The sequence below is a fragment of the Sander lucioperca genome, chromosome 23 (assembly GCF_008315115.2).
Source record: "Sander lucioperca isolate FBNREF2018 chromosome 23, SLUC_FBN_1.2, whole genome shotgun sequence".
Taxonomy (NCBI): domain Eukaryota; kingdom Metazoa; phylum Chordata; class Actinopteri; order Perciformes; family Percidae; genus Sander; species Sander lucioperca.
Window position 1 is genome coordinate 7,786,963 of NC_050195.1, and position 26,440 is coordinate 7,813,402.

At 40.5% G+C, this 26,440-nt stretch overlaps 1 protein-coding gene and 1 long non-coding RNA gene across 3 annotated transcripts in view; both read right to left on the reverse strand.

Annotated features, from left to right (window-relative positions):
- Positions 1–3,725: 3,725 nt before the first annotated feature.
- Positions 3,726–5,817, reverse strand: LOC118494391. Its single transcript, XR_004896525.1, has 2 exons — positions 4,579–5,817; positions 3,726–4,543 (listed from the first exon to the last, which is right to left on the reverse strand). It is a non-coding gene; the product is annotated as an uncharacterized LOC118494391 (long non-coding RNA).
- Positions 5,818–6,855: 1,038 nt separating this feature from the next.
- The window catches only part of gpr158a (G protein-coupled receptor 158a), a 69,854-nt gene continuing 50,269 nt past the window's right edge, over positions 6,856–26,440 (reverse strand). The window contains exons 6-12 of one of the 2 annotated variants that reach the window (XM_031297706.2): positions 19,722–19,831; positions 17,642–17,880; positions 13,769–13,907; positions 11,445–11,550; positions 11,044–11,190; positions 10,859–10,942; positions 6,856–10,412 (exon numbers count right to left, since the gene is read on the reverse strand). In XM_031297706.2, the coding sequence (XP_031153566.1) occupies positions 8,544–10,412; positions 10,859–10,942; positions 11,044–11,190; positions 11,445–11,550; positions 13,769–13,907; positions 17,642–17,880; positions 19,722–19,831 (2,694 nt within the window). In that variant the 3' untranslated portion in view covers positions 6,856–8,543. The remainder of the gene's footprint in view (positions 10,413–10,858; positions 10,943–11,043; positions 11,191–11,444; positions 11,551–13,768; positions 13,908–17,641; positions 17,881–19,721; positions 19,832–26,440) is intronic. The other variant, XM_035998020.1, reaches the window with a different exon arrangement.

Below are 26,440 nucleotides of genomic sequence, written 5' to 3' on the forward strand. Positions count from 1 at the left end.
TTCACCAGGGGTTCCTGGAATGATGAAGCCACCACTGAGGCAGGGAAAGTTTGTGTAGGAGTCCAGACCAGAGCGTGACTTCAGAGGATGGAGGAACACACGGGCTTGTGGGTGGCTATCTGCCTACTGGCTGAGGTCAAACACTTAACAAGACTATAGGTGCTACAATGCTTCGAGCATCACAGGAGGCTATGCTCTCTCAAAATCAGGCACACATTTAAAGAGCTCACATTATGCTTAAAATGTTGTTATATATCTTTTTTTGTGCATGTAATAGGTTTACAAAGTGAAAAAGTCCACCACAAAGGGACTTACCATCTCCAACAGAAAACACTGTTCACAAACTGCTCCAAACAGCTCTATTGTAGTCCAGCCTTTACTTCAGTGACAAACGTGCGTCACTTTGTAACACGCGTTATAATGCTCGCCTAGCTGCTAGCATGGCACTCCCTCATACTCATATAGAAGTGAGATGCCTCACTCTGTAGCTAAAACAGAGAGCTCAACACACAGGGTGAAAAGAGGAGCTGCAGCAATGTGCAGTACAACACAAATATGGTGTTTTTTGAAAATTAAACCATGTAAACCTATTCTGATATAATCTCTAAATACAATTATGAACCTGAAAATGAACATAATATGAGCACAAATTCTGGTTGTGCAAGAGGGATTACTTAAACGGTCAGTTCACATGTTCATGTACAATCTGAACTCTGAAATTTGATGTTAACAAACTTCATGATTTCTAGGTATTGAAGTCCTTGGGGTTGCTAGGTGCAACACGAGAACAAAAGACTTCTACACTTGAAATGATGTTGTACAGGGTGTGTGTGTGTGTGTTTCCACATGTGGACGTCTCCCACCAGGTGCACCCCACGCACACAACCCTTATATGTGTCATGAGTCATCCCACCACCGCCCCCTCCGCCGCCCCCACGCCCCCTTCCCTCCTGACTGTCCCCGCTTCTAAAAGACAAATGAGTCAGCGACGAAGCATGCTGGCTTGTGCCAAAGTGATCAGCTTCCTCTCATCTCCTGTCCGTCCTCCTCTCCACCGCCGTCTATCTCGAACCACATGGCCCTGCCACAGAAAGGCTGTGATTCATGCACCGATCACCGTCTGAGGTATAAAAATATGTCCTGCCACGATGGAGGATGTGTCCCACTGTCCTGAAAAGACATGCAGTACTGGGAGATCCAGAGGACTCTTGCAAAGAATGTTGGATGTGTCTTTGGCACGAGGAGGCTGTTACAGGAACAAAGAGATTATGTTTCTGTTTTTTTTTTTTTTACGTGGATGCCTGGAAGACATATTGCATATAATATCAACAGTTGTAGTCCATGTGCAGGATCCAGTTGCGAGGGAATTGGGTTGACTTGGTGTTTTTTATGGGCTTTAAAGATGCCCCAAAACACTTCAGGTTGTTTCCATCAAGTGGAATTCCAGCACAAGCACATGTTGGATCAATACAAGACTACTAGCAGCAATGTGATCCCAAACACTGTTTAATCTACAAAAGGCCTAATTAGGAAATGTTTAATTTGCAGTATTTCATTACATACCTTTTCTTCTTCTCTTTAAGCGGCAGAATTGTTTATTATTTCACGATTTTTAACTTCACTTTGAATGTATCTTATTCATATTTTATGTTATAGCGTAGGGAAAAACATGATATCAAACCTAGTTTTTACGGACTATTTTAACATACAGATGAGGGAAATATCTGGATTGTTAGCTGCTAACTGCTCCACTACGTTCACCAGCTGGTCTCTGACTGTGTCTGTCTGCTGTTTGCTGCTGAGCAGGTAGTCCACGGTGGGTTTTTAGAGCTTTTTTGTTGAAAACAGCTGTCTGCTACGGCCAAAAATGACACCATGAGAGCAGTGAGAGTGAACCACAATGTTCATAAGCTTTAAGACCACGTACGCTCCTCCATACATCAGTGATTTTCTTTCATTTTATGTTCCAGCCAGATAACTATAGGTCCTCCACTGCTTCTCTTTTAAATGTTCCTAACGTGTCCCATAAAAGTACCGGGGAAAGTCCATTCTGTTTTCACACCCCTAAACTGTGGAACTCACTGCCTTTGGATATTAGAATGGCGAACTCTCTCTGTATATTTAAAAGGAAACTTTTTAATCTGTCTTTTAATTTTGGAGTAATGTTATTGCATTATTATTAAGTGTTTTTAAACTGGTGTAACCCTTTTATTCTGTTGGTTTGTTGTAATCTTTAGTCTTGCTTTTTTATTTGTTTTTTTTTTCTCATCTGTTTTAATTTTGTGATTATTGTGATTTTGTTCCGTGAAGCACATTGGGCTGTGTGCTTGCATGAAAGGTGCTATATAAATACATAAAGTTAAAGGTGCTCTAAGCGACGTTGGGTGACGTCACTTCTTGTTGACGTTCGAAGTATTGTCAAACAAAACGGAGGCTAGCTCGCCCCTCCCTTCTCCTCATCCCCTCCCCCTCCCTTCCGCGCACTAACCCCCCAACCCCCACCCCCAAATCCTTCTTGTCGGTTATTGGCTGGAACTCTGTTTGTTATGTTTGGTGGTGCAGGTTGGCGCAGTTTGTTTTTGTTGCCGTTTGTGGAGCCTGGGCTGTCTACAGAGACCGTGTTTTTTTACAGTGTGTTCGGGGGACAGGCAACTAGCGGACAGTGAGGAGATGTTTGCTGTATGTGACAAAAAATGTTGTAGCCTAAAAAATGTGTGACATCGCTTAGAGCACCTTTAGCAGTCAAGTTGCAACCGGACTGAAACTCAATATAAAGCTCTGTAAAGCCGAGGGGAAGCTGCAGATTCACGTGACAATAATCTGTAGGTTCATTATTACGAATTACCCTTTGACATTCAATACATTATAATAAAAATATCTAATATAGCTGCTTTAAATGTTATACGTAATCTTTCTTTATGGAAAGACTGCTATCTCACCATAATGAATATCAAATGGAACATCAATAGTTGCCATATCTCCCAGTCACAGCTCTCATCTGTTTTCTTCTTTGACGTTTCTCTATTTTAGTTCCCTGCAGCAGCCTGTATTGATCTTCTATTTATTAGAAAGGCTCCGAATGTGCTTTTGTCAACAGGAATCAATGCTAACCTGTTTGCTTTACGCAATACCCTTTAGCAATGTCATTAGGCTGCATCACGGCCATATTCACAAGTAGACAGAGACATAAGTACTTGTGACAGTGCAGACACTGTTTGTCAGTTTCATGCATTGCTCATAATGTCAAGTAATTCACAGGGTCGAGTGTTAGTATTAATAGAGCGAGAAATGATTTCCCTTTTGGCTCAGGGAATAAATAATTTCAGCTTGGCCAATAATTATTTTGGGATTGGAAAATAGCAGTGTTCGGTTTTTTATTCTGCATGGGTCTGGCATTTGATAGCATCTTGTATCTCTCGCTTCCTGCAGAGCCGCCATTGTCCAAAAGACTGAATCAAGCGATGAAAGCATTTCAGGACAATCGCCAAGACGCGCATATCCTAAAGTGGTTATGATGCATGAGGCTTTTAGAGGCCATGGTTACATGTCTACATGAGGAATAAGCAAATAAACCTGAGACAGGGATGATTACTAAGCACAAATGCATCAGTGTCTTGTATCAGCATCCTGTGGGATTAGAGATGTTGTAGTCGGAACACGGTAGAAGAGCGATTGAAAAGGATCTTGCAGTAAAAACATTCAGAAACACACTGAGCATGCACTTCATTTTCATATAAATATTTATTGCAGAGGAGGTATCTTTTATGTACATGCTATCACAATGTAACACAATATAAATCTACCAAATATTCCCATATATTGATGCTATAAGCTTGTCATAGAGCAATAGTTATAACAAGAACATTATACAGTGGGTTAGGGACAGTATCACTCACTATACAACTCGTTAACAGTCCATAAAAGATTTTTTTCTTTTTCTTTTTTTGTTCTATCAAGGGCAGTGAAACATCGGTCCTATTTTTTTTTTTCTTGAATTCATGCAGAAGCCACAAGAGCAAGATTTACGACGTTACAGCATTGAATAGTAGTAGTAGCAATAGTAGTAGTTGTGTTTGCCATCAGGTGACTTTGATCACAAGAGGAGAGAGGTTTAAATGAAAGCAGTTAGCCAACAGAAAGCACCATTAAAGTAAAAGATCTGATTGGTGGACAAAAAGCTAGAGGACACAGTCGTCTATGTCAAGATGGTACAAGAAGAATAATGGTCTCCATTTGAGGTTCAAACGGTCACTGATTCATTGATGATACGGATGAAACACAATGATAATCTCCAGAGAAACAGACACTGGTTTATGTATTAACACACAGACTGCTGTAGACTGACATCAAGCATGCTAGCTGAGAGAACAGAGTAGATTGAACTGAGAATGTGACGTATTCCATAGTGTAATGGTGGGATATTGCAGTGTTCTTATTTTCTGCTCTAAGACAGTATGACTGCAATCACATTTCCTTTGTGTTCCAGCGACCTCTGATGTGGACATCTCATGGGCGCAGTGTGTACAATTTTATAAACAAATGCCTAAATAAATAAAGTTTTCACATCAGAAAAAATACCTTCTTTGCTTGTCATAATATATTGCTTATTATGGGTCTAATGGGTTGAATTTCACCAAAATCATAGTAGTTTTAGATCCTGTATGAGCAGAATCTAAGGTTGTAGATATTCTAAATAATTACAATGAAATAAACACATCTCATTTGAAATAGCTTTCCTACAAGGACAAAGGCTCGCTTTCAAAATATACAGCATAGTATTCATTATTCATCACCCAGAGCAGTACAAATCCAATGTGGCAGTGATTCCATAGTCACTTAAAAAAAAAAAAAGGGCTTTTGAAATGTAGTTGTTGTCATACCGTAGCAACGGTCCCTTGGTATGAAGCTGCATTCGCAACCACAATGCATATGATGGATGGTGGCGAACATGTGGTCCATAAATATTACAAAGATCCATCAAATCATTACAATCAATCCATGCACGTTTACAGTTCTACTTTGACACCGTTCCTATAGGAGCTCATAAAGCAGAGGTGATGACACATCTCACGCTGCAAGGCAAACACTCCCAACAGGTCAATGGCGGAGGTAATTTCACAGGGATATAAGACGTAGCATCTAAATCATGTCTATTGAGGTTAGCTGTAGAATTAAACACAATCGGACATGAAAGGTTACAAATATTTGTCACTGGATTCTTTTCAGTTTGTGCTAAAGACATTTAGCTATTAAAGAACTGTGTTTAATCAAATAGGACTTTCAATGACAAGCACTGATGTTTCTTTTTTTTTTATCAGTTAGTAAGGACTCCTACAGAGCTCAGGTATTGAAGAATTTGACAGCAATTATAGATAACTACAGTCAGTGACAACATTTAGTGATACCATGTGATTCTCACAAGATACCATAACGTACCGTAGATGCTATATTGATACATAGGTTTCCTCACGACTGCAGAACTTGTTTAAAGTGGGGGATTTATTTTCTTCACTTGGATAGTGCATGATGAATATTTGGACATTTTGATACAAAACACTGAAGAAATCAAAACCCTCAAAAGGTTTAGTCAGATTATTAATTGATAACCACACTGCTAAGCTTAATTCTAAAATGATCATCTTAATTAATCAATGGGGCTGTACTTGTAATCAACTGGGAAGAGCATTACGCTACTTACTAAAATTTCAAAACAGAAACAAAGAAAAAAAACTGAAGACTGCCATGGTATAATGGCCACATAGCAATATTATTATTATTATTATTATTATTATTTTTTAATTAAAGGATAGTTAAACTTGGGTTTTATTTTTGTAGTTGTTACATTGTACTCAAAGTAATTTCGGTTACACTTTACTTGAAGGTATCTACATAAGAGTAACAGGACACTTTCATGAACGTGTCAAACATTATAAACAAGTCATAAACGTTTATGACATAACACTTCTGTCATTAACTGTCATTCGGTTTTTGTCATGACAAGTTAGGGTTAGGGTTCATGTGTCATGACAGTGTCATGTCACTCTTATGTAGTTACCTTAAAGTAAAGTGTTACCGTAATTTCTAAGATCTGGAAACAAGACATCGCTACAACAAAGTCTGATCAGACAGGTTGTAAACAAGCTAAATAAGTAAGTTTAGCTGAATAATCGAAACCACTTTATTTCACATTAAAATCGAAAGCGAGTGCAGCCAAAAGTGTGAGATCAGTGAAATTCCTCCACTGGTTCCAGGCCTCTGAATCTCCAATTTATTGAGCAGTTCATGGTGTCCTGTCTTGCGTTCTCTGACGGCCGTTTCCCTTTATTGGAGAAACAATCCACCTATTAGAGCTTTTTAGGTGCGATTAAAAATAGCGACATCGTGGCCGGGTTGGCTCAGTGGGTAGAGCAGGCGCACATATACTGAGAGGCTTATGCCTAGACGCTGAGGTCCAGGGTTCGAGTCCGACTTGTGACAATTTCCTGCATGTCTTCCCCCTCTCCCTCTCTCTCTCTCTCTCTCTCTCTCTCTCTCTCTCTCTCCCCTTTCTCACCTAGCTGTCCTATCAATTAAAACGTTGTTGTACTTACAAAAACAACAACTATTATACAGTATTACTATATTTCTATGATCGTTGAGAAATTGGCTAACATGACCACTATGTCAAGTTAAATGCATGTGAGACAAAATGACAATTCAGTGTGACTATCAGGCTATAATAAACCCTCATGGTAGGTCAAAGTAGAGCCAGGAAGTCGGTCTTTGAACAAAAAGGTTGGGTAATAATGAGGGCCACATGGAATCTGCAAGCGCAGAATTCCGCAGATTTCTGCAGATATAATTAAAATGTAAAAAAAATCTGAATGTTAACACATCTCCACGACAAGCAAGCAAGTCAAAACAAGTCTGCTATATTCCGCAGATTTTAATTCTGGATCACCGCTGAAAACTGTAAAAATGATTCCGTTTGGGTCTGGTAATAATTGTATTTTACCGGTCGCCTTCATTTGTATGTATGCTCATCTGTCTGCTTGAATTTGTTGCCAAATTGGACTTTGTTGTAGTGATGTTGCAGGTTCCAGGTTTTAGCAAGTTATTGTTACCAATTGTAAAAGATGGCCCAAGTTATAATAAACCAATATTATCCTTTTAAGCAGCAGGTTCTATCAGCTGTTTGTAAAATGAAATTAGTGACCTGCTCCCCTTTTAAGTTTTGGTGTTTGAGACAGAGGGACTGTAAGGACAGAAAGCGCTGCCAGGACATGATCACGTATGAAACTCCAGATGTTCAACTACAGAATTACAGTTTCACTTTAAATTCATGATATTGTGTCCACAGACACAGACACATACACCCACCGACACATACACTTGGTGCAAGCCAACACAAAGACTCATGCTGGATTCATGAACAAAGTATGTTTCTCTCTCTACTTTTTACAGTGTACATATGAGCCATTTTGACACACATTCATGTTAATGCTGCTCTCATATAATCTTCACCACCCTGAATGAGCTTTAGAAATATCAAAGCAGGAAAAGGAGTGCCTCTGGTATTAAAAAAAACAACATTATATATTTGTCAACACATTAACTGCTTTAGTTGACAAACTGGTAGGGTCCAACTACTCTCGATACCTGGCTGTGCATGCTGTTTATATAATTCACCGTCACAAAGTGCTGAAGGAGAAGCCACTTGCTTTACTTCAGACTGATACAAGACAATGCTAGTTAGTTAGGCACATACAGTACATCTCTGCAGACTTGGAAGCATTTTAATCTGCCGAGAACTACAATTAAATAGATCTAAACAAAAAACATGTCTAAGTTTGGTCGGTGTGTGATATCCTGTATGGTATCATGCCATGAAGTTGAAAATGAGCAGACACAATTTACAAGAAGAACAGAGTCTGTCCTCGGTTATTTTATTTATGGAGTTGGCTAAAGTGCTATAGACTGATTCCTGACAGAGTCCTTCCCTCTTTGCCAAGAATTGGACACAAACTAATAATTTACCGCCTTATATCCAACATTTATCTTTGCAAATGTTCCCTTATTCTTTGGCTTTCACTTTTGCTGTTTTGTACATCAACCTTACTTACAGAATTATTTTTCTCTACAAATCCCATCGTCTGTACGAGTCCTATCTTAGTCCATTAAGTGATGATGTTAATGCACAAAAAGAACCATGTATGAATTGTTGACTGAATACAGAACATGAAAAAAAAAATGCAGATTTTCAACATTGCTCATGAAGTAAAAAGGATGAATCAAAAGTTGCATAATTAGTCTAAGATTTATCTTCAGGATTTTCCTGTAATAATCTGGAATGCTCGTCATGACTTTGTTTTGTTTTTTGTACATACTTATTTTCAAAATAGGTAAAACAGGAACAAAACCTTGGAAAGGAAGGCAACTTGTGGAACTTGATCAACTTTTCTTCCAAGCCACCATACTAATAGTAAAAGGTAATATTTAACGATTTCAAAGTGAAAAAGGATACATCAATAACTATAATTTCAGTGGTCCATTAGGGTTGAATGTCATGCCTTCTTGCTCGATGTGCTATCCTCAAAGTCCCAGGGACAAACATCTGCCTTTTTAGCAGAACCTGCAGATCCGCCTTTAGGATTTGGATTGCACTGTTTCACTACACTTGTGTCTATACCTTTTTTATCTGACGTATCCTCAAAATCCCACGGACAGACTTCAGCTGGCTTTGCTTTGGCTGCTCCAACATTCGCACTTTTCCTTTTTTCTACCACCGGCACTTCCTGAGGACTCTCTACATCCCACGGGCATACCTCAGCCATTTTTTGTTGGCTCACGTGTTTCTCTGAAGATTTACTCTTGTCCTTAGCTTTTGTTCTACTTTTCTCATCATCAGCGTCTTTTGATTTCTCTTTCTCAACTGTTCTTGTGGAAGGGGTACCCTTCTTTTTTGAAGGAAATTCCTTGGTTTGGGATGCTCGAGAGGGACTAGGTGTCCTCTCAGAACTTGGAGATACGGCAGTGCTGTCGTAGTCCCAGGGACATACATCGGCTTTTGAAGATGATGGCTGGAGTGAGCCTCCTGTTTTGGATGGATCTGAAAGGGTACTTCTCTCTTTCCCATCCACAGGAGAGGTGCCTTTTCGTTGTGTTGTCATATCTGGTGAACAAGCCAACTCTGTTGTCTTTTGGGTCTCTTCGAAGTCCCATGGACAAACCTCTTCCCGGTTTTTTTTGGAGCTCTCTGTTGTAGAATGATGCTGCTGGGTTTTAGCAGGTTTGCTTGCCTGACTGTATGTTTGTTGCTTCGGGCCTTCCACTTGACTGCCTTGACTTTCACCTCCATCTTCCCATGGACATACCTCCGCTCGTACAGCGGTTGTCTTCTGAATTTCCTGTGAATGCCTGCCACTCGATGGAGATTGATCAGACGCTTTCTGCTTCTGAGATTTGCCTCCCTTCGTGCTACCTCCGTGAACCGTCGTGGTTTCCTTTGGTGCGATGGATACATGCTTTTGGACCTTGTTTTCAGATGGAGTTGGGAGATCCTCCACTTCCCAGGGACACACTTCTGAGAGATCGTACAGGTCCTTTCCCTTGACTGGATCGGAACAGATAGTAGGCTGGCTGCCGCTCACTGGCTGTTTCACGATCCTGCCTATTGACGCAGTCGGTTTGTACTCAACCGACTGGCTAATAATCATCTTGGGTTGGCACTCATTTTCTGGCTCTGCATTGGCCCTTGTGTCTTTGCTCTTTGGCTGACTCTTCTTATTGCTGTCCTCCGTGCTCTGGGTCTTTCCTGTGAACCCCAAAGTCTTCTCTTTGGCACTGGCGATGACACTGAGGGACTTTTGCAGCATGGAGGCTCTAGGATGAATTGGTTTCTTGTCAGCAGTGAGGTTATGGGCGCTGGCTGACTTGCAGACCAAAGGAACTGATTCTGTAGATTCACTGGGGACACTTACATTCTCACTCTCATTCTTCTTGACCAGCTTCTTGCCCATAAGTGTATCCAGGAGGGAGCCTTCAGCTGGAGTCATCTCCATCTTGTCTGTCGCTGAGCTGTTGGAGTCTTCACTCTGGTCGCGGACGTGGTCATAGCTGCTGTGGGACTTCTTGAGTGAGAAAACCTTGTTCTTTAGCGTCTCCTCTTTCGCTGGCTTTCCTGGGTGAGTCGAATCGAATGGGTTCTTCTTTAACATGCAGATGCTGTTGCGGTTGCTCCCGTGTTCTCCAGCATCCTTGTCTTCGCGGCTGCATTGCCGGTGCACCGATTCTGGAATCTCAGTGATGCGCCTCATCAGCGAGCGACCCAACCCTTTCTTGGAGCTCCGTTTCTTCTGGAGATGAGGGTTGTTTGCCAGCATCTTCTTCCTTTTGTAAATCTCCAACTGGGAGTAGAGTTTCTTCAGCTCCTCCTACATATTCATGACAGAATTGAGGGGAAAGACAGAGGCAAAGCAATCAGCTGCCTGTTAGGACAAATACATGTAATTATACGGCTTAAAAAAGGGATTTCTAATCAAAACACTGTTGCAAAAAAAGCAGACATTCTACTGCACATTGAACATGCAGTACAAATTCATGACACTTGACTACAAACGCTTGTTAAATAATGCACTACGGAATATCACATGCGTGCTGAAAAAAAGCAAAGACAGGACAGTCTTGACAGCATCAAATAAGGAAACGAAGTGTGTTTTAATGTCTGAAACAGCCTCAAAGCTCAGGTCTTTAATTTAATTGTTTTTCTGTCTCTATTCCCATCCGATACAATGAATGCCTTCTGGTAAATAGGCTTGCCCAAATCTTTTTGTAGAGAGACTTCTTCAGCTCTAACAGACAAACAGAAATCTCAGCTCACGTTGGTACGTTTTTCCCAAAGACTGTCGCAAGACCTTACGCCACAGCCATTAATAGAACTGAGATGGCCCGTTTCGTCTGGTGTCTGCAATAAAGAACTGCCACGGCTCAGTATTTTTGGAGGATTCAAAAGATGTCACCAGGTTATACAATGGAGAATGAAAGATTAAAGGAGACACGGCTTACCCGAATGTCCTCAGGATCCAGACTGTGTTCGCTCCACGCTGATGTGATGCTGCTATTGAGATACGACCCGGAACGACCCATGTCCAGCTCGTCCTCATAGGCCTCAGAGGCTATATCCTCTCTCATGTGGGTGCCTGCAAACAGGAACTGGTGGTGTGGCATAAAGAAGAACAAAATTGGTTGTTGCACTGTTGCAAAGGTGAAGCTTAGCCAGTTTTGGAAAGCGGAAGTAAAGACCGGTTGTTGTGACCGTTCCAGCGCTTTGCATTGTGGGACATGGGATATGTTGACAATAAGCAAAATATATAATACTGACAGTTTTTTCCTTAAAATAAAACAAAATGAAATATTAACGAAGTAAGAATCCAACAATTAAATGTAAATTTGTAGTTGATGTTTACCTTAGGGATGAGGAGTAGACCCAGTGTTACGGTTACAGTTAAGTGGGTGTGGGTGAAGAACAGCAGCAGCATCCAGTCTGGATGGAGCTCTGGAGCAAGAGTGAACCTGTCAGGATGTAAAGAGGAGCAAAGAGGAAAGATATACAAGACGTAAGAAACAGGAAAGAGAGAGGAATTGAATCTAGTAGGAGTACAGGAGCAGGGATATCCAGATGTTTACCTAATGTTTAATCAAACATTTTACTGGCTGCAGATAGCATTACTATACGTTATAGTACAGTATGCATAATAATGCAGAGTCATTAATCAAACTGCTCAACCTCACTGTGTTCATTAACAGTTTAGTATCTGTGCTCACATTTCTTTCCACTACAGCAGTTTAGTTAATAAACCCATTCTAAACATCTTTATGATAGTGGACTGCCATCCAGAAAATACAGTGAAGTATGACTAAAATGTGCTATGATATTTATACAGGTTGTTCTGTCTGCAGTAAACCTCTTAGATACAGGTGGAGCCAGGAGAGACAGAGACCAGCAGACTTACTGTGTTTTCAGCCTAAGTAGATTTATACACTGTCTGTCTAGGCGTCAATTCCACTGCCTCATATAATTTTCCACTTGGGTAATCCTTTCGCCGGCAAGGACACAATATTTTCCTCATTCTTTCAATTGGATTCACAGTAAAAGAGAGTGACCTTGATCTGTTCACAAGATTCGGCATATTTATATATCAGACAATAATACACTGGGTTGACTGTGGTGCAGCAGTTGGTGGAAAATGAGACTATTACTGACAGAAACAACAATAGTGCAAGGAAAAGCTCCAGCCTTTTATTTAAAATGAACAGGCTTTCAGCACAGTAAGACCTCATGCACACTAAAGATATGAAGGTATGTCCTGTCAGATGCTAATTCAACCACCAGAGAGCCTCTATCCAAGCAAATGTCATCTAGCAGGCTCATTATGTTGTCGAAGTTGGCAAATGGCTAATTAACGAACAGTTATGTGGTAACAGCTTAGAGGCGTGTATGAAGGCAAAGGTCCAGCACATTAAATATCCCAAAGCTTTGAAGTCTTCCCTCATTTATGTTTTGTGAAGAGTTTCTGTGCAGATGAGGATTTAATAACCTTGGCATGCTGTCGCCTCTCAGCCTGCAGCGTCTCACTGAAAACACATCGCACCACATCACACGTTCCCTTCATCTTCTCTCAGCATCCCGCTCACACCTGGACCTGGCTAAAACCTGATGACTATCACAGCAAACAAGGAAGCCAGAGCTTTACCTGGTCACTGTGGGATCAAATAGCAGGTTTTGTGAGTAACATAAATGGATTCTGGATGCCTCTAACAAGCCCCAGTGTACACTGTGGTCTCTGGTGGCAGCCAGTCAGAGTAACTAGCCACACCAGGCAACTTTCCAATTTATTAAGGGTCTCGTTTGGCTATTTTCTGGAGAGAAAAGCCTCATAACAAGGCTGAAGAGGCAGTTTAAAATGGTTGCCAAAGTAATCTCAAAAAGCCAGATGTTCAAATACAATCAAAACGATTAAAAACATATTAACTATCAAGTTATACATCGATGATGCACACTTTTTTTGGTAATGGATGTTAATTTATAACTGAAATATATGGCTGCCAATAATTCAAGCTATTTTTGCCGTCTTGAAAAAAAACATAAATCATTCTGTCATGGTTCATTAGTAAATAATGTGATGGAGCAGAGCTCTCAATTAGAGGGGACTCCAGTTAGGAATGGCTGTGGCGATGTCAGCTGAAACGCCTCATTTATAAACTGCACGGTGCAGCTATTTGACATGTACACTGGAGGTAGAAAAAAAAAAATAACTCCCTGGTGAACAGAGGGTTTGAAACTCGTGCGGCAGCCTATTTGTGATCGAAATGAGTCAATCAACTGGAGGACATAAACGTCAAAATGACAACAGCAATCAAAGACTATGATATTACTAGTAAATGTGGAACATGTTGTTAATGTGTGTGGCAGTATCTGCATGTTAAAGATGATGCTTCTTTTAGTAATCATGTTGGCTTTAGCCTCCTTGGAGCCCCAGATGTGTGGGGGGAACTTCACCAGGTCTATTAAGCTAGTGCCAGGAATTGTATTTATTCAAGATTCATATAAATTCATATTTATTCCTGTGAAAAGTTTAAAAGGAAAATTCATGCAAATTACACAAAATTATATCCTAGGGGCATCTGGGTATGCAGACAATTTTGTTGCTAAGATTTTGAGACATATCTCTGATATTCATTCACATATACCCACTAAGGAATCCGGATGACTGGGAAGGGGAGTTCTCACCTGATGATATAGAATATCGCCGTCAGAACTAGTTCGTTGTGAACAGCGATGGCCATGTAGCGAGGCTCATGGAATGCCGACGGCACCGTCCTTACAGCATAACAAAGGTACACTGCCCACAGCAGGAAGAGGAACTCAGCTGTGAAGTGAGATTGAAAAAGAGGCGGTGAACACAATGAACATACGGACCGAGAAATAATTTATATGTAGTGCACAGGCTTTCAGGCCAAAAAAAAAGGGGACATGCACCCACCAACCAGCCACATCACAGTTCATTGCTCTCATGGAGCCGGTGCAAACACAGGTATACAGGAATATGCTCTGTTTAACACACACACTATCAAACTCATTTGTAACAGCTGTGGTTGTATTCTCTTTGGACAATATATGAATCCCTGTGCACCTCCATGGCAACCCCGTGTAATGGCTCCAAGGTAGCCAACTCCACACCAATAAGTGTCATCTGCTTGAACTGTGGGGAGTAAATCACATGTATTTCTCACAACAGGAACAATCGTAAGCATTAGATGTAATTGGCCACTCACAGAAGTGTTATTTGTGAAGGTTGTGTGCGGGCATGTGAAGGTTAAAATATCTTAAATGAATCAAAATGAGGTTATAGATTCAGAATTTTTAGACTGATTTCACCTAAATGCATCAAGGATATCCCCAGTTAACACACCAGTCCACCAACCAGCTAGAACACTACAAATGCATCTCGTCAAGCTATTTTTGGTTATATTGAGCCCTAAAACCTTACATTCTTAAAAAAAAAAAAAAAGAAAAGAAATTCTGACACTGTAGTAAGAATATTTCAACCAGTTTTCAACTAAAACTAGCATTTTCTAGAGGAAGAAGAAATAGGTGGACTTTTGTTTTGTCATACTTAGGGCTGGGCATCGTTCAAAAATTTCGATCCCGTGCCAATTTCGATACCTCAGTTTCGATGCCGGTTCCTTAACGAAACTTTTTTTCGATACCATATGTTTTAAAATCCATTTAAACATCAACAAAAATACATTAAACACAAAACTTTTATTTTCCACCTTAATTGTGAATCAAAACAGTTATAAAAATTCTGGTAACACTCAGAGTAACATTAATAAAACTGGTTGTGCTTTTGGATAGGGGTGCACCAGTCAGATACTTAGGATTGGTATCAATCCGAACTTGGCCAAAATAGACAAAAAAGAGAAACCTTTTTGCCACAACATGAACATATAAATAATAAATAATTAAGCAAATGGCATAGTGTACAGGCTAATATTTAACTAACTAAAATGCAAAGGAATGTAAACAACAAAGACATTTTAGTGCAAACTGCATAATGACACAAACCTTTAACAATAAACTTGGTGACTGCCCTGTTGTCACACTGTTGAACTAATGGAGAACTAACTTAAGTGCATAGAAATGTAATTGAATAGCCTTGTTGCTGAAAGGTGCTGTAGAAATAAAGTTGCCTTGCCGTACAACCTCAGCCTGTCAGTCAGTCACCAGGGCACAGAAACCACTGCTTGTCTCAGAGGAAGTGTAACGTCAACAGCATCGCGACTGCTTTCGCCTCGCCATTAATATCATATTGCAGCAAACGCTGTCTGCGTGAAGTTTTGAAAAACTGTAACCACACTTGAAACCACTTTATCGGCATCGCCGTGACTCACTGTAACTTCAACAAAACTGCAGTTTGCTCGAGTTTACTCCGTCCGCACCTCTACGCGCACGTGTGTGTTAGAGTGGTGATTGGGCCGACAGCAGTAACTGAACCCGACCCGACAGGCATTAAGATATTTATTTCCGAGCCCGAACTGAGCCCGACACAGTTAAAATCAAATTTTTTTCTCATACTATTGACACATGTACGTTTGTGTGAAAAGCCTGCTTTTATTAAGCAACTGTAGGAAGGGATTCGGAAATGTCAACAGATGAGCGCATCAGCGCACACGAGGCAACAAGCGCACGTTAATAAGCGGTTTAAGGCGAGACTCGTTACCTCCAGGGCCGACGTTATAAAATGAATAACATCGGGGTTAAAATCCCGTTTCTGGTGAGCAAATGAATGAACTTGGCTTTCAGTCTGGGGTTTATCTCAGACACTGCACACACTGTGTACAAAACTTATTCCACCAACTCTGCTCCGGTTGCATCTACATGTCTGCTTCCTCTTTCTCTATCTCTCTTCTGCCAACTTTCCACACACACACACACACACACACACACACACACTGAGCTCTCTTAAAAGAGCCGCAGCACCATTTTACAACAAATGCCTTATCGCGCTGATGTGCCCGACCCGAACCCGAACATCATTTCTAAATATCTGTCTGAACTCGGTCCGGCGGGTACCGTCTGGTCCTGTCTGGTCCCGTCCGTCTCGGGTCGGGTGTGTGTGTCGGAGCTCCGCTCTCTGCCAATATGCAGAGAGGACAGATAGGCTTGCGCATACGCGCTCAGATGCTTTTGGAACCAAAATTTGGCACCGAAAGATAAATAATATTTCGATACTCATAGGATCGGAGTATTTCTTTCGGTGCCATAAAAGTATCGACGTTCGGTGCCCAGCCCTAGTCATATTCCTCTCACTCTCCCCTCATTATCAGCTTTCCAATAAAGGGAAAATGCACAAAAACTAAATATGAAAAGCTGTTTTTTTATTGGAAAGATATTTGGTAATACTTTCTAATAAGACATTTTACTGACAGCGTATTAACAATTATTATTGCTTATTAGAAAGTGTGACACCTTTGAAACTTTATTAATTACAATGTAAGACACTTGAGGAGGATGACCACCAGCCAAAGCGATTTTATGTATTGCAATCCAACATTGCAACCTAACAAAGTCAATTCATGAACCCTTTATAAATAGTGCCTTATTAAAAAGTTGACCAAAAGGCCGTTTTTACAGAGCATACAAATGCTGGTGGGTCTGCAGGAATATGAGAGAAATGTAATTAAATGGAATATAATGTTTGAGATTAAATGAACACACCATTGCAACACTGAAGCTGCAGTTTTGTTGTGCATACTAAATAAATCCTTACTGGTTTGAAACTAGCTTTTTGCATGTTTTGTAGAGCAATTTTTTTTAAATGTATTACAATTATACCCTTGACTGCAAGTGTTTGCAGGTGCGGATTTCAAAATCAGAAAGATTCATTGCATCTGGGTGTGTGTGTGTGTGTAATTCATGAGCTGTGTGTGTCGGCTGACTTGCACTTCCCTATTACCAACCTATTTTTACCTCCTAATAAACGGATGAGAATGTGTCTTCAGTATACAGTATCACAGCATGTAGGCTCCGCTGGGGGTCCATCTGTTTTCCCAGAAGTCAAAAAGGACCACGGTTCTCTTTCATTTCAGCCTGAGTCAGCAGACGTAAAACAGCACGCAGATTTTTTCAAGCCTAAGGGGCTGCTCCCTTGCGACCATCTTTGATTTCTCATCTGCCTTTATCTGCTGTTGGTTGCCCTCTCCTCCATGAACAACACAAGAAAATATCCAAAAGTGTAGCACCTGGTGGAGAGGGTTAATGTCTACTTTTGGGAAATGTAAGAGCATTGCCAAATGTAGATGGAGGCTGTTTCACTCATCCAACTCCTTTTCTTCTATCACACCAAACAAATTACTTCTTGATTTTATGCAATACCTCAAATAACCTACTCACTGCACACACGCACGCACGCACGCACGCACACGCACGCACACACACACACACACACACACACACACACACACACACACACACACACACACACACACACACACACACACACACACACACACACACACACACACACACACACACACACAGTTCAGTTCATAAATCAATCCTCAACACCCTATGGAGGCAGAGGGCAGTAGCAGGGCTTACCGACAGCCATCATGTAGTCCCAGCGATCCAGCAGGCACATGCTGAACTGCAGCCCGTTGGGCGTGTATCCCACGTCGATGAGAGCCAACTTCCTGTCCGGGTTCTGACAGACGGCAGATGTCCAAGCCACCAGAAACCAGCAGACGATAAGCAGGATGATGCCCAGCAGACGCAACACTCGCCAGCTGGTCATATAGGGGATCCTCTGGGCTGTACGGGAGAGGAACACCTTCAGCACCCTGTGGGGAGGAGATGAGAAGCTCACTTTAAGAACATTACAAAAAAAATAATCATGGTAGATTATAGCACAATAATTTCAAACAGACAGCATCAAATCAGGGGAAACTTTCTCTCTCACTCTTACTACCCTCTTCCCCAAACCTGCCTGAGGTCTACTTGTCTAAGGGAGTTCCGACATTTCCCAGAATTTCTTTCAGCAACTCGTATAGCCTGTACCTTAACCTGTTGCTGTCACTATGTGTAGTTTTACAAGATGACAACAAAAAACAAGAGCTAGAAGCAAAGGGAATGTTTTTTTCTTGGTGTTTGCAATGCATTCTTAAGTTACTGTACCTATGGCATTGATTATGATACATTTCTCACCATATAGTTGTTAAACATATAATAGTTAACCTTGTTCTTTAATTGCCAGAGTTATTTTTCTGTTTGTCCAAACCCTTAAAATGACCAAGGACCTCTTGAGGGTTTGCAAATTATGACTTGTGTCTTGTGCTACAGAAACTTGTGTTGAAACTACTGCATCCCGCACCAACAGTCTACGTCGGTTTCTTTTAACCACGGCCACAATCTGTCTCTAACTAGAGATGCACCGATTCAACTTTTTCTTTCCTAATAATAATTCCAGTACCTTAACTCAGCGTATCTGCGTATCAGCGTATCAATCCCATACTGGTGCTTTTTTTCTAAATTTGAAATCTGTAAACGTGTGAGGCTAATTGGAATCATTTCTGTAAGGTAATACGAGGCTTTGCCCTAAAAAAAACATCTGAATGGTCACATGAATGATGACAAATGCTGGGCCAATAGGGCTGCCTTGATAAGGCAAAGCTCATATGGGTGATCTTGTCACATTGATTTTTAGTTTGAAAGAAAATTTAATTTGTATAATATTTTAAAACGCTTAAAATGCATGTGATGTGAGATTACTTTTAACCAGTGATTACAATGGAGAAGTAAGCCCAGGAGTACACAATAAATGTTCTACAGCAAAAAGCTGAAGTATCTAAGAATGTATTATTTAAACTTCAGTTTTAATATAATGCAGCAGAAATGTCCAGCTCTGAAATTCATCATTATTCAGAGCAGTTATTCTGTGCATTTCTACATGACAGTGTGTTTCACAGTCAAACACAAAGACTGTGTAACAGGAATTTAAATGTACTCAAACACATGACTAGCCATCGCTATTTTTAGGCTTTGCCCTTCACGCACATTGATGAAGTGTCCACTGTGCTCCCCACTAATGAGCCCCCCATCAAAAATTGATCTGTCCAATATGTTAACTTGCACCTCTATGGGTTTACTTGGCTCCTGCTTGCATAAGCCACATCCTCTTAATCAGCATCTTCATTAGGCCTTTTTGACAGATTCACCTGCCAAAAAGCCCCTCAGATAAACAATTTCAAGTGCATTGCTCTAAATATAGAAGACCCCCTGCCTCATTGTTAGCTATTCAGTGCTAGATAACCCCCCCCCCCATCTCTCCCTTACTTTATCCCCCAGCTATCCCTCACTCACATTTGTTTCTCCGTTTGTCTCTTGCCCACCATCATTCAATACTACTTTATGTACCAGGTCATTTGTGTCCAAAGCACCCTGTGTTTTCTGAATTACATTTACTTGGCATTTTCCTCTTCCACTTAATGAGGCAGTGAATCCACCCCTAAACATGTGCAGCAGTGTAGCCTCGTGATGAATTAGCTGGGGAACATGCTGCCTTGACACTTGGACTTAAGATGTGAGACACAGTGTAATTGCACTTAAAGAGGTCAAAGTAATCCGATTTCCTGGGATGGATAACAATGTTGGACAAAGGGTTTTGTGTATGTGTGTATGTTACCTGTACAACTTAAGAGTCAGAGTCCCATAGACGGTAGCGAAACCCAGCAGCCGAACCCATCGCAGCAGGATGCAGCGGAAAACACTCGGCTGGAAATAGAGAATCCCAACCTGCAAGAGGACAGAAGAAGCCTTAAATATCAGAGGTTGCATAAACAAAGTAAGTACAAAAATAAGTAAGGGAGCCATATAAGTGTGAGTGGTTTCTAGCTATATGATAATGGGGCTCTAGCCGCCGGGAAAACCAGATGAATCCGCAAGCTCATATTTCATTTGCTCTGTGAGGCCCCCCCCCTCACATTCAGACAGATTTCCAAAAATAAAGGATATTTCAACAGTAGCATGAATGTTACTCACACTGCTTCTACTTTTACAACATTTAATGTAATTACTATGAGTAGTACAACTAATACTACTATTGGCCCTGCTATTACTGGAACTATTACTTAAATAAATAGTGGTAAAACCGTATTTGTAGAGCCATTTCAAGCTATTTACACCTGATGCATCAAAGACACAATTCATGAATTTCTTTGGCCACAATAGATAAAACAACAAGATAGAACAGTGAAGTGCAATTGCATTTAATAACCATCCTTGGCATTACTCAAAACAACAAATCCATTTGAGCCTGCTAACATCATACAGAGCTTGCCCTTGAGACAAGAAGGAGAGCATCCACCCATGTTTGCTACAAAGACCTAGAAACACACTGAAATGATGCCCATCCAAGCTCACAAAAACAAAACACTGATAGTCTTCCAAAGACATAAAAAGTGCCAAAACAAACAAAAAGAAACAAACATCTGAGGCAACATAATTATCTGTCTGCTGCAGATGTGCCGCGATTTCCCCTGTGGGATTGTTAATGTTAATCGGATTAGCCAAAGCATTATTACATTCCCTCAGGCTGCGGAGAAGACGCAGGCATGTGGATATTTTTGCTCACTAGGTTTGAGTCAGTCAAGGGACACTGAGGACCCCACGGAGAAAGGGTGGCCCACATCCTCATATGCTCCCAAACGCTGGCTGACCAAACACAGAAACTCCTAACCATGCTTGCTCTAGTTGACTCAGCTTTGCAAAGGGAATGTGTCACAGAGCAAATAATAAATAGATGAGTGCTCAGTTGTTAATCTTAAATGCATACAGGGTGTTGAATTCTACTCTAGGCAGGATGGAAAAGCCTCTGAAGCTACATTTTAGACTATCCATGGACACCAAAACTTCCCAAGGTTAAAGAAAATATCTAAATAACAATGCGTGACTGCTCCTCAGTGCATTCTTTCTTTTTTCATAAAAGAGGTAGAGCTGTCTGCCCGCAAATGTTAATCCTTGGACTACTTCCACCTGATTTGAGTCTGTCAAGTATAAACACAGGCTAAACACTGTATCGCAGCTACATGGAAAAACACTGAGACTCCAACAGTTAGTCACTGGTTTAAAAGCCTCTCCTACTGTAAAATAAAAAACTTCTTCAAAATATGGGGACAATTTATAAGATTACTTGAGAGTCACCATGCAAGGTGTTTGCTTAATAAAAACATAACATCCATATGAAATCCAGGTCAAATTACTTATTAAATTACTAACTAAAATTAAATTACTTAGTTTTTCATTTCTTTATTCTTATTTGCTTGTATTTTGTCTGTTTATGATTTGTTTTATACGTGTAGAACTTTATATGTGTATCTGTTATGTTATCTTTGAAAACTTAATATATTTTTAAAAAGATAGCAGGCAGGGCCGGCGCTGAGCAACTTGCTGACGCACGTTTAGGTCCACAGAGACAGAAGAGAGCACAGAAGGATGAGTAAAATGGCACCGAGGGAAAACAGAGCTCATGACTCCTTTTAGATAAACTACAAAATTGCATCTGGATCTCTATCACGTGCCAGTTTAAGGCTGGTGTTGTTTGTGATGAGATGTAGACAGGGACGTGTTATCTGCAGCATTGTTTCCTTGAGGGACGACTCCAAACAATCTGACTGAGTTGTCATGAAAAGTTTAGCTTCTCTTTTAATGGTGCGATCTCACCTGCTGTTTGTTTTTACTGGTCAAAATCACAAAGGAATAGTTTTAGATTTTATTGTTTAAGGTTTTACATTTGCCAACAATATGCCAGACTGTGCCAGTGAAGTTGGTTATTATTACACAGTTTTGTAAGTAATCATGCACACAAAACATGTTGACGCAGCATCGCTTCTGTCTCTTGAAGTCACTTTTCCTTACAAGTCTTTTGAACATGCGTGGGATGTGCTCCTTGGCCCTATTTATTGTGAGCAGAAATTCTACCTTACTTTCTAATACTAATTTTGTCAAGCTATGGAAGTCCACATGTGGTCACTTGAAAAGCAGATCGGGTCATGGGAGATTTCAATACTGATTGCCCGAGCACCAGCACCGGAGCTCTGGGGATGGCAATGTCACTCGTTTGTTGGTCTGTCCACCACTTTGTTCCCGACTGAAATATTTTCACAAATATTGGATGGATTTTGAGGACAAATGGTGCCACCTGCCACCTCCCAATCTCTGGAGTGTTAACCTTTTGGGACAGGTGACAAAAATGCCAAATATGCTTGTTTCCATGCAGTTTCTGATGTGCTATGAATTGTGTTCATGAGGAGGATATTCACTCAAACATTGCCATGACCCTCAGGCTGCACAACGCTGAGCAGAAATTCCTTACATAAGCATTACACACTTTCCATCAGTAGGGTTTCCAGGAAGAAGACTGGCTGTGAACCCCCGTCAGGGTGCATAAAAAGAAAGATCAGTTTCTGCCCCCCTTTTCCTTTCAAACCTTCCATTAATAATCAATGATAAGTGCTTGCAATCTTAATGTAGATTCAGTGCTGTGGGAAAGGAGATGGGTTGGGTGTTATGTGTGTGTGCATGCAAGCAAGCATGCACATGGGGGGAGTGAGAGGATCAGGGTGCTGTATACCTATCTAATGGACATCAATATCGAGGAGACAATTATCAACACACTTACTACTCTTCAGCCAGCCTCCCCCTTTTTGTCTTGGCTCAGTTTCAGCATGAGTAAAGGCTTCTGGAAATGCTGAGGGAGTGTTGCCAACAACTAGCAGCCCTCTTAGCAGTCAACATTTTAAATTTGCTTATTATTCTGATTCAACAATATCACATCAGATGTTACAGATGTTTTTTTAAAATGCAATACAATATCATTTCAATGAAGTTCCTTAAAGTTTCCCTTTGCTTAAATGGCACAGATATCATAACTGGTACTGAGTAGGGCTGGGCGATATGGAGAAAATCAGATATCACGATATTCTTGACCAAATACCTCGATATCGATATTGCGGCGATATTCTAGGATTGACACATGGTGCTTTAACAAAATATCTTCACACTTAGATTTTAGATAAATAATCATCAGTAATGTGGAGATAATGTCTAAGTGGGTAAAGGCAAATAATAGAACAGCTAGAACAGTCTGGTAAGTTCAGAAAAGTACATCACTTTACTGTAATGCAGCCTTTAAAACCAGGAAAAGACAACACTTATGTCATATTATGATATCCAAAATCTAAGACGATATCAACGACATCAATATAATATCGATATATTGCCCAGCCCTAGTACTGAGAACATTTTTAGGAAATATTTACAGTAGGCAGTTTTCTAGGCAGGTGAACACATCGCAGCTGGATGTCTGCCATGACCATGTTCCTCTGCTTGCCTGGACTCCAGACTCCCCAGACACCTGACTTAACACAACCTGGTTATGCATCTGCCCTCCAAAACAAAGCCTTGCCATTTGGAAACTACAAAACAGAACAGTGTGTTCTACAGCTGCTCACCTGAAAAGAGTAACATTTAGCTTCCATAGGCAGATGGAACTTTTTTAAACTGTGGAAGTGCACAATGGCACATTTGGAGGAGAGCATGTTTGCTAACTGGCTGAGGGAAGCACTCCTCCATTGCTTATGTTTCTTTCCAGGATTTCAGTGAAATCATTTCATGACCAACCTTTTGACAGGATGCTTTTTTTCCCCAACCAAACCTCTCCTTTACTTTTCACTAAGGGGAGGGTTAGTGTTAGGGTTTAGAACAGGTGTTTAATTAGTGAATACCTCCAAACCTTAGAATGAATAGTTAAGACTTGTTGGGAAAGTGCTTAGATTGAAACCACTTTTATTTTTTTCATTTTCATTATGAGATTATGTGCTGGACAATTTCTTGGCCCAGAAGAGATGCCAGGAAGTTACTGGCCAAGAAATAAAGTACACCAAGCTTAAACTAGTTTGTGGTGCTGTTTAGTTGTATTGCATTATACAGAGAGGTGTTTCTGTTATTAAGCCTACCTTTATTGATATAAATGGGGTTGACACCTGTCAGTATAATGCTATACAACTCAACAGCATCACCTCTACATCCTCCAAAATGCCCATACAGCTGAATCAACAACTATGAAAGTTCTCTCCATCCAATTGGAAGTTCTCTAAACTGGCATTACGTAATGCATTAGTTGTTGTTGTCGTTTATTGAGGATGCTGTGTGTGTGATGACCTGTTGTGAATGAGATATTGACCTGACAGCAGATGTTGCTAATGCTCTTATCAAAGATGGCTTGTAAGACAGTGACTAAGCAGGTGGGTCATCATTGTTTTGTTTTTGGACGATGACATGATGGCTGTTGATGGAACATCAAGTGTTCAACATGCCACCAATCAAACATTTTGAACGCACAACAGAGAGACGATCCCTGCAATGAACTACATTTTTCACTGAGATGTTGTTTCTTTGCTCAAATATTTAAAGTGTTCATATTAGGCTTTTGGGCTTTTTCTCTTTCCTTTATAATGGTATATATCTTTTTTTGTGCATGTTATAGGTTTACAAAGTGAAAAAGCCCAAAGTCCACCCCAAAGGGACTTACCATCTCCAACAGAAAACACTGTGACTCCCAACAAAGACTGAACAGAAGTGAGATGCCTCACTCTGTGGCTAAAACAGAGGGCTCAACACACAGGGTGAAAAGAGGAGCTGCAGCAATGTGCAGTACAACTAAAATATGGTGTTTATTGAAAATTGAACCACGTTAAGACAAATCAAGACTGTCAGACTAAAACAAAGACACATACCCTATATAGCATACCAACATCCTAGCAGATTCCCAATTCCAGTAGATTTACATTGTTAAATGCATGATCCATCTAATATTGTTCCATTTATCTAGGATATTTAACAATGATGTTGAATTTGGAGTGATGGGACTCTAAAGAACAGACAAACATACCAAGAGTAAGATTCACACACTAACCAACTTACTCATTCAATCAACACTCAGTCACTTAATTTGCAGTTATCTTTCATTCCTAATCATCGCTCATTTCAGCACCCACCAGCTGGCAAGTACACACACGCATGCATGCACGCTGCACGCACGCACGCCACACATATTCAGTGGGTTGGTTACCCAATAGAGAGTGTCCCTGTTGATACGACGGTGACGCAAGCCAGCCAGCTGTGGTGCGAGCCAGCAGCTTTCCAAGGAGCAGTTGTGATGTTGGCTACCTCTATGTTCAACTCTCTTGTCGTAGTCGTTGACGATGATCTTATACTTTTGTTTTGAGTTATCTGTTTGTTCTGTCCATTTTGAAAAGAGTGGAGACAGTCTCTGCACCTTATCGTTACTTTTTATGGTGTATAAACATTAAGGAGACATTAAGGAGGGCAGCCGCCTGTTGCACCAGAAGATTGATCGGAATATTAAGTATGACGTAAACTGCTATGATGTAACTATAGTTAGTTTCATACTAGTAAACTTTTTTCTGTTGCACCGTTACTTCTTATGCTACAACGTAGCTGAGTGGCCTATAATTTAAAACATTTTTGCAGAGAATGATGTTTCGTGTCAGGCAGTGTAACACTAAAGAAAAAGAAACTACCTTTTTGAAGAAAGCAAAACACCTACAAGAGACTGGCCTAAGGCAACTCCCATCCGTGGATCTACTATCCAATACATTTGAAATACTGCTTTGCACAATTAAAAGCCGCAAGTCAATCAGTGTGCTCCTGTCCCTTTTTTTTTCCTCGGATGTTAGCTGTTCTCAAACTGAGAGGAACCTGATTCAGCTGCATACTGCTGGAAGATGCACAGATGACCCTGTTTCACCTACAAGTCTGTCTTATTAAAAAAGTAATAAAGTAATAAAATAAGTTTGCTATCAAGATTCAAGAGTCAATACATTATGCCATTTTAACATAGTTGATAAAGTTTGGTTTGGTGAGCTCACACAAAACATCTTACATACAGTAACAACCTTGGGGCTTAAAACAACTGATTTCAATTGTTAGTTTTTTTTAAATAAATGGCTAATACAAGCGCATATTGTACCCTTACAGTGTCTTATAGACAGGAATAATAAGTGTTGTTGCAGAAACCGGCTGTCCTGGTTAAATTACTTAGACTTTTAAAAGAAAGGAGGGAGTTAAAAAGATTAGCAGGGTGAGAGGGGTCTAACGGGGTAGATTTCAGCACACCAGACCAAGTTAGGCTGCAGCAGTAAAACCAGCTTAGTGTATAAAGTTGACTTGACTTGACTATTAAACTGAGCAAGGGTATGTTTCATTGCTTTTGAATTCAACTTTTCATTTGTGAGAAGATGAATATGTTATTTCCTCTTAGAAACGTACACCGCTACATTGCTTCAAAGTAGGCAGGGTTTACTTATCTCTCAAGCGGGCTTT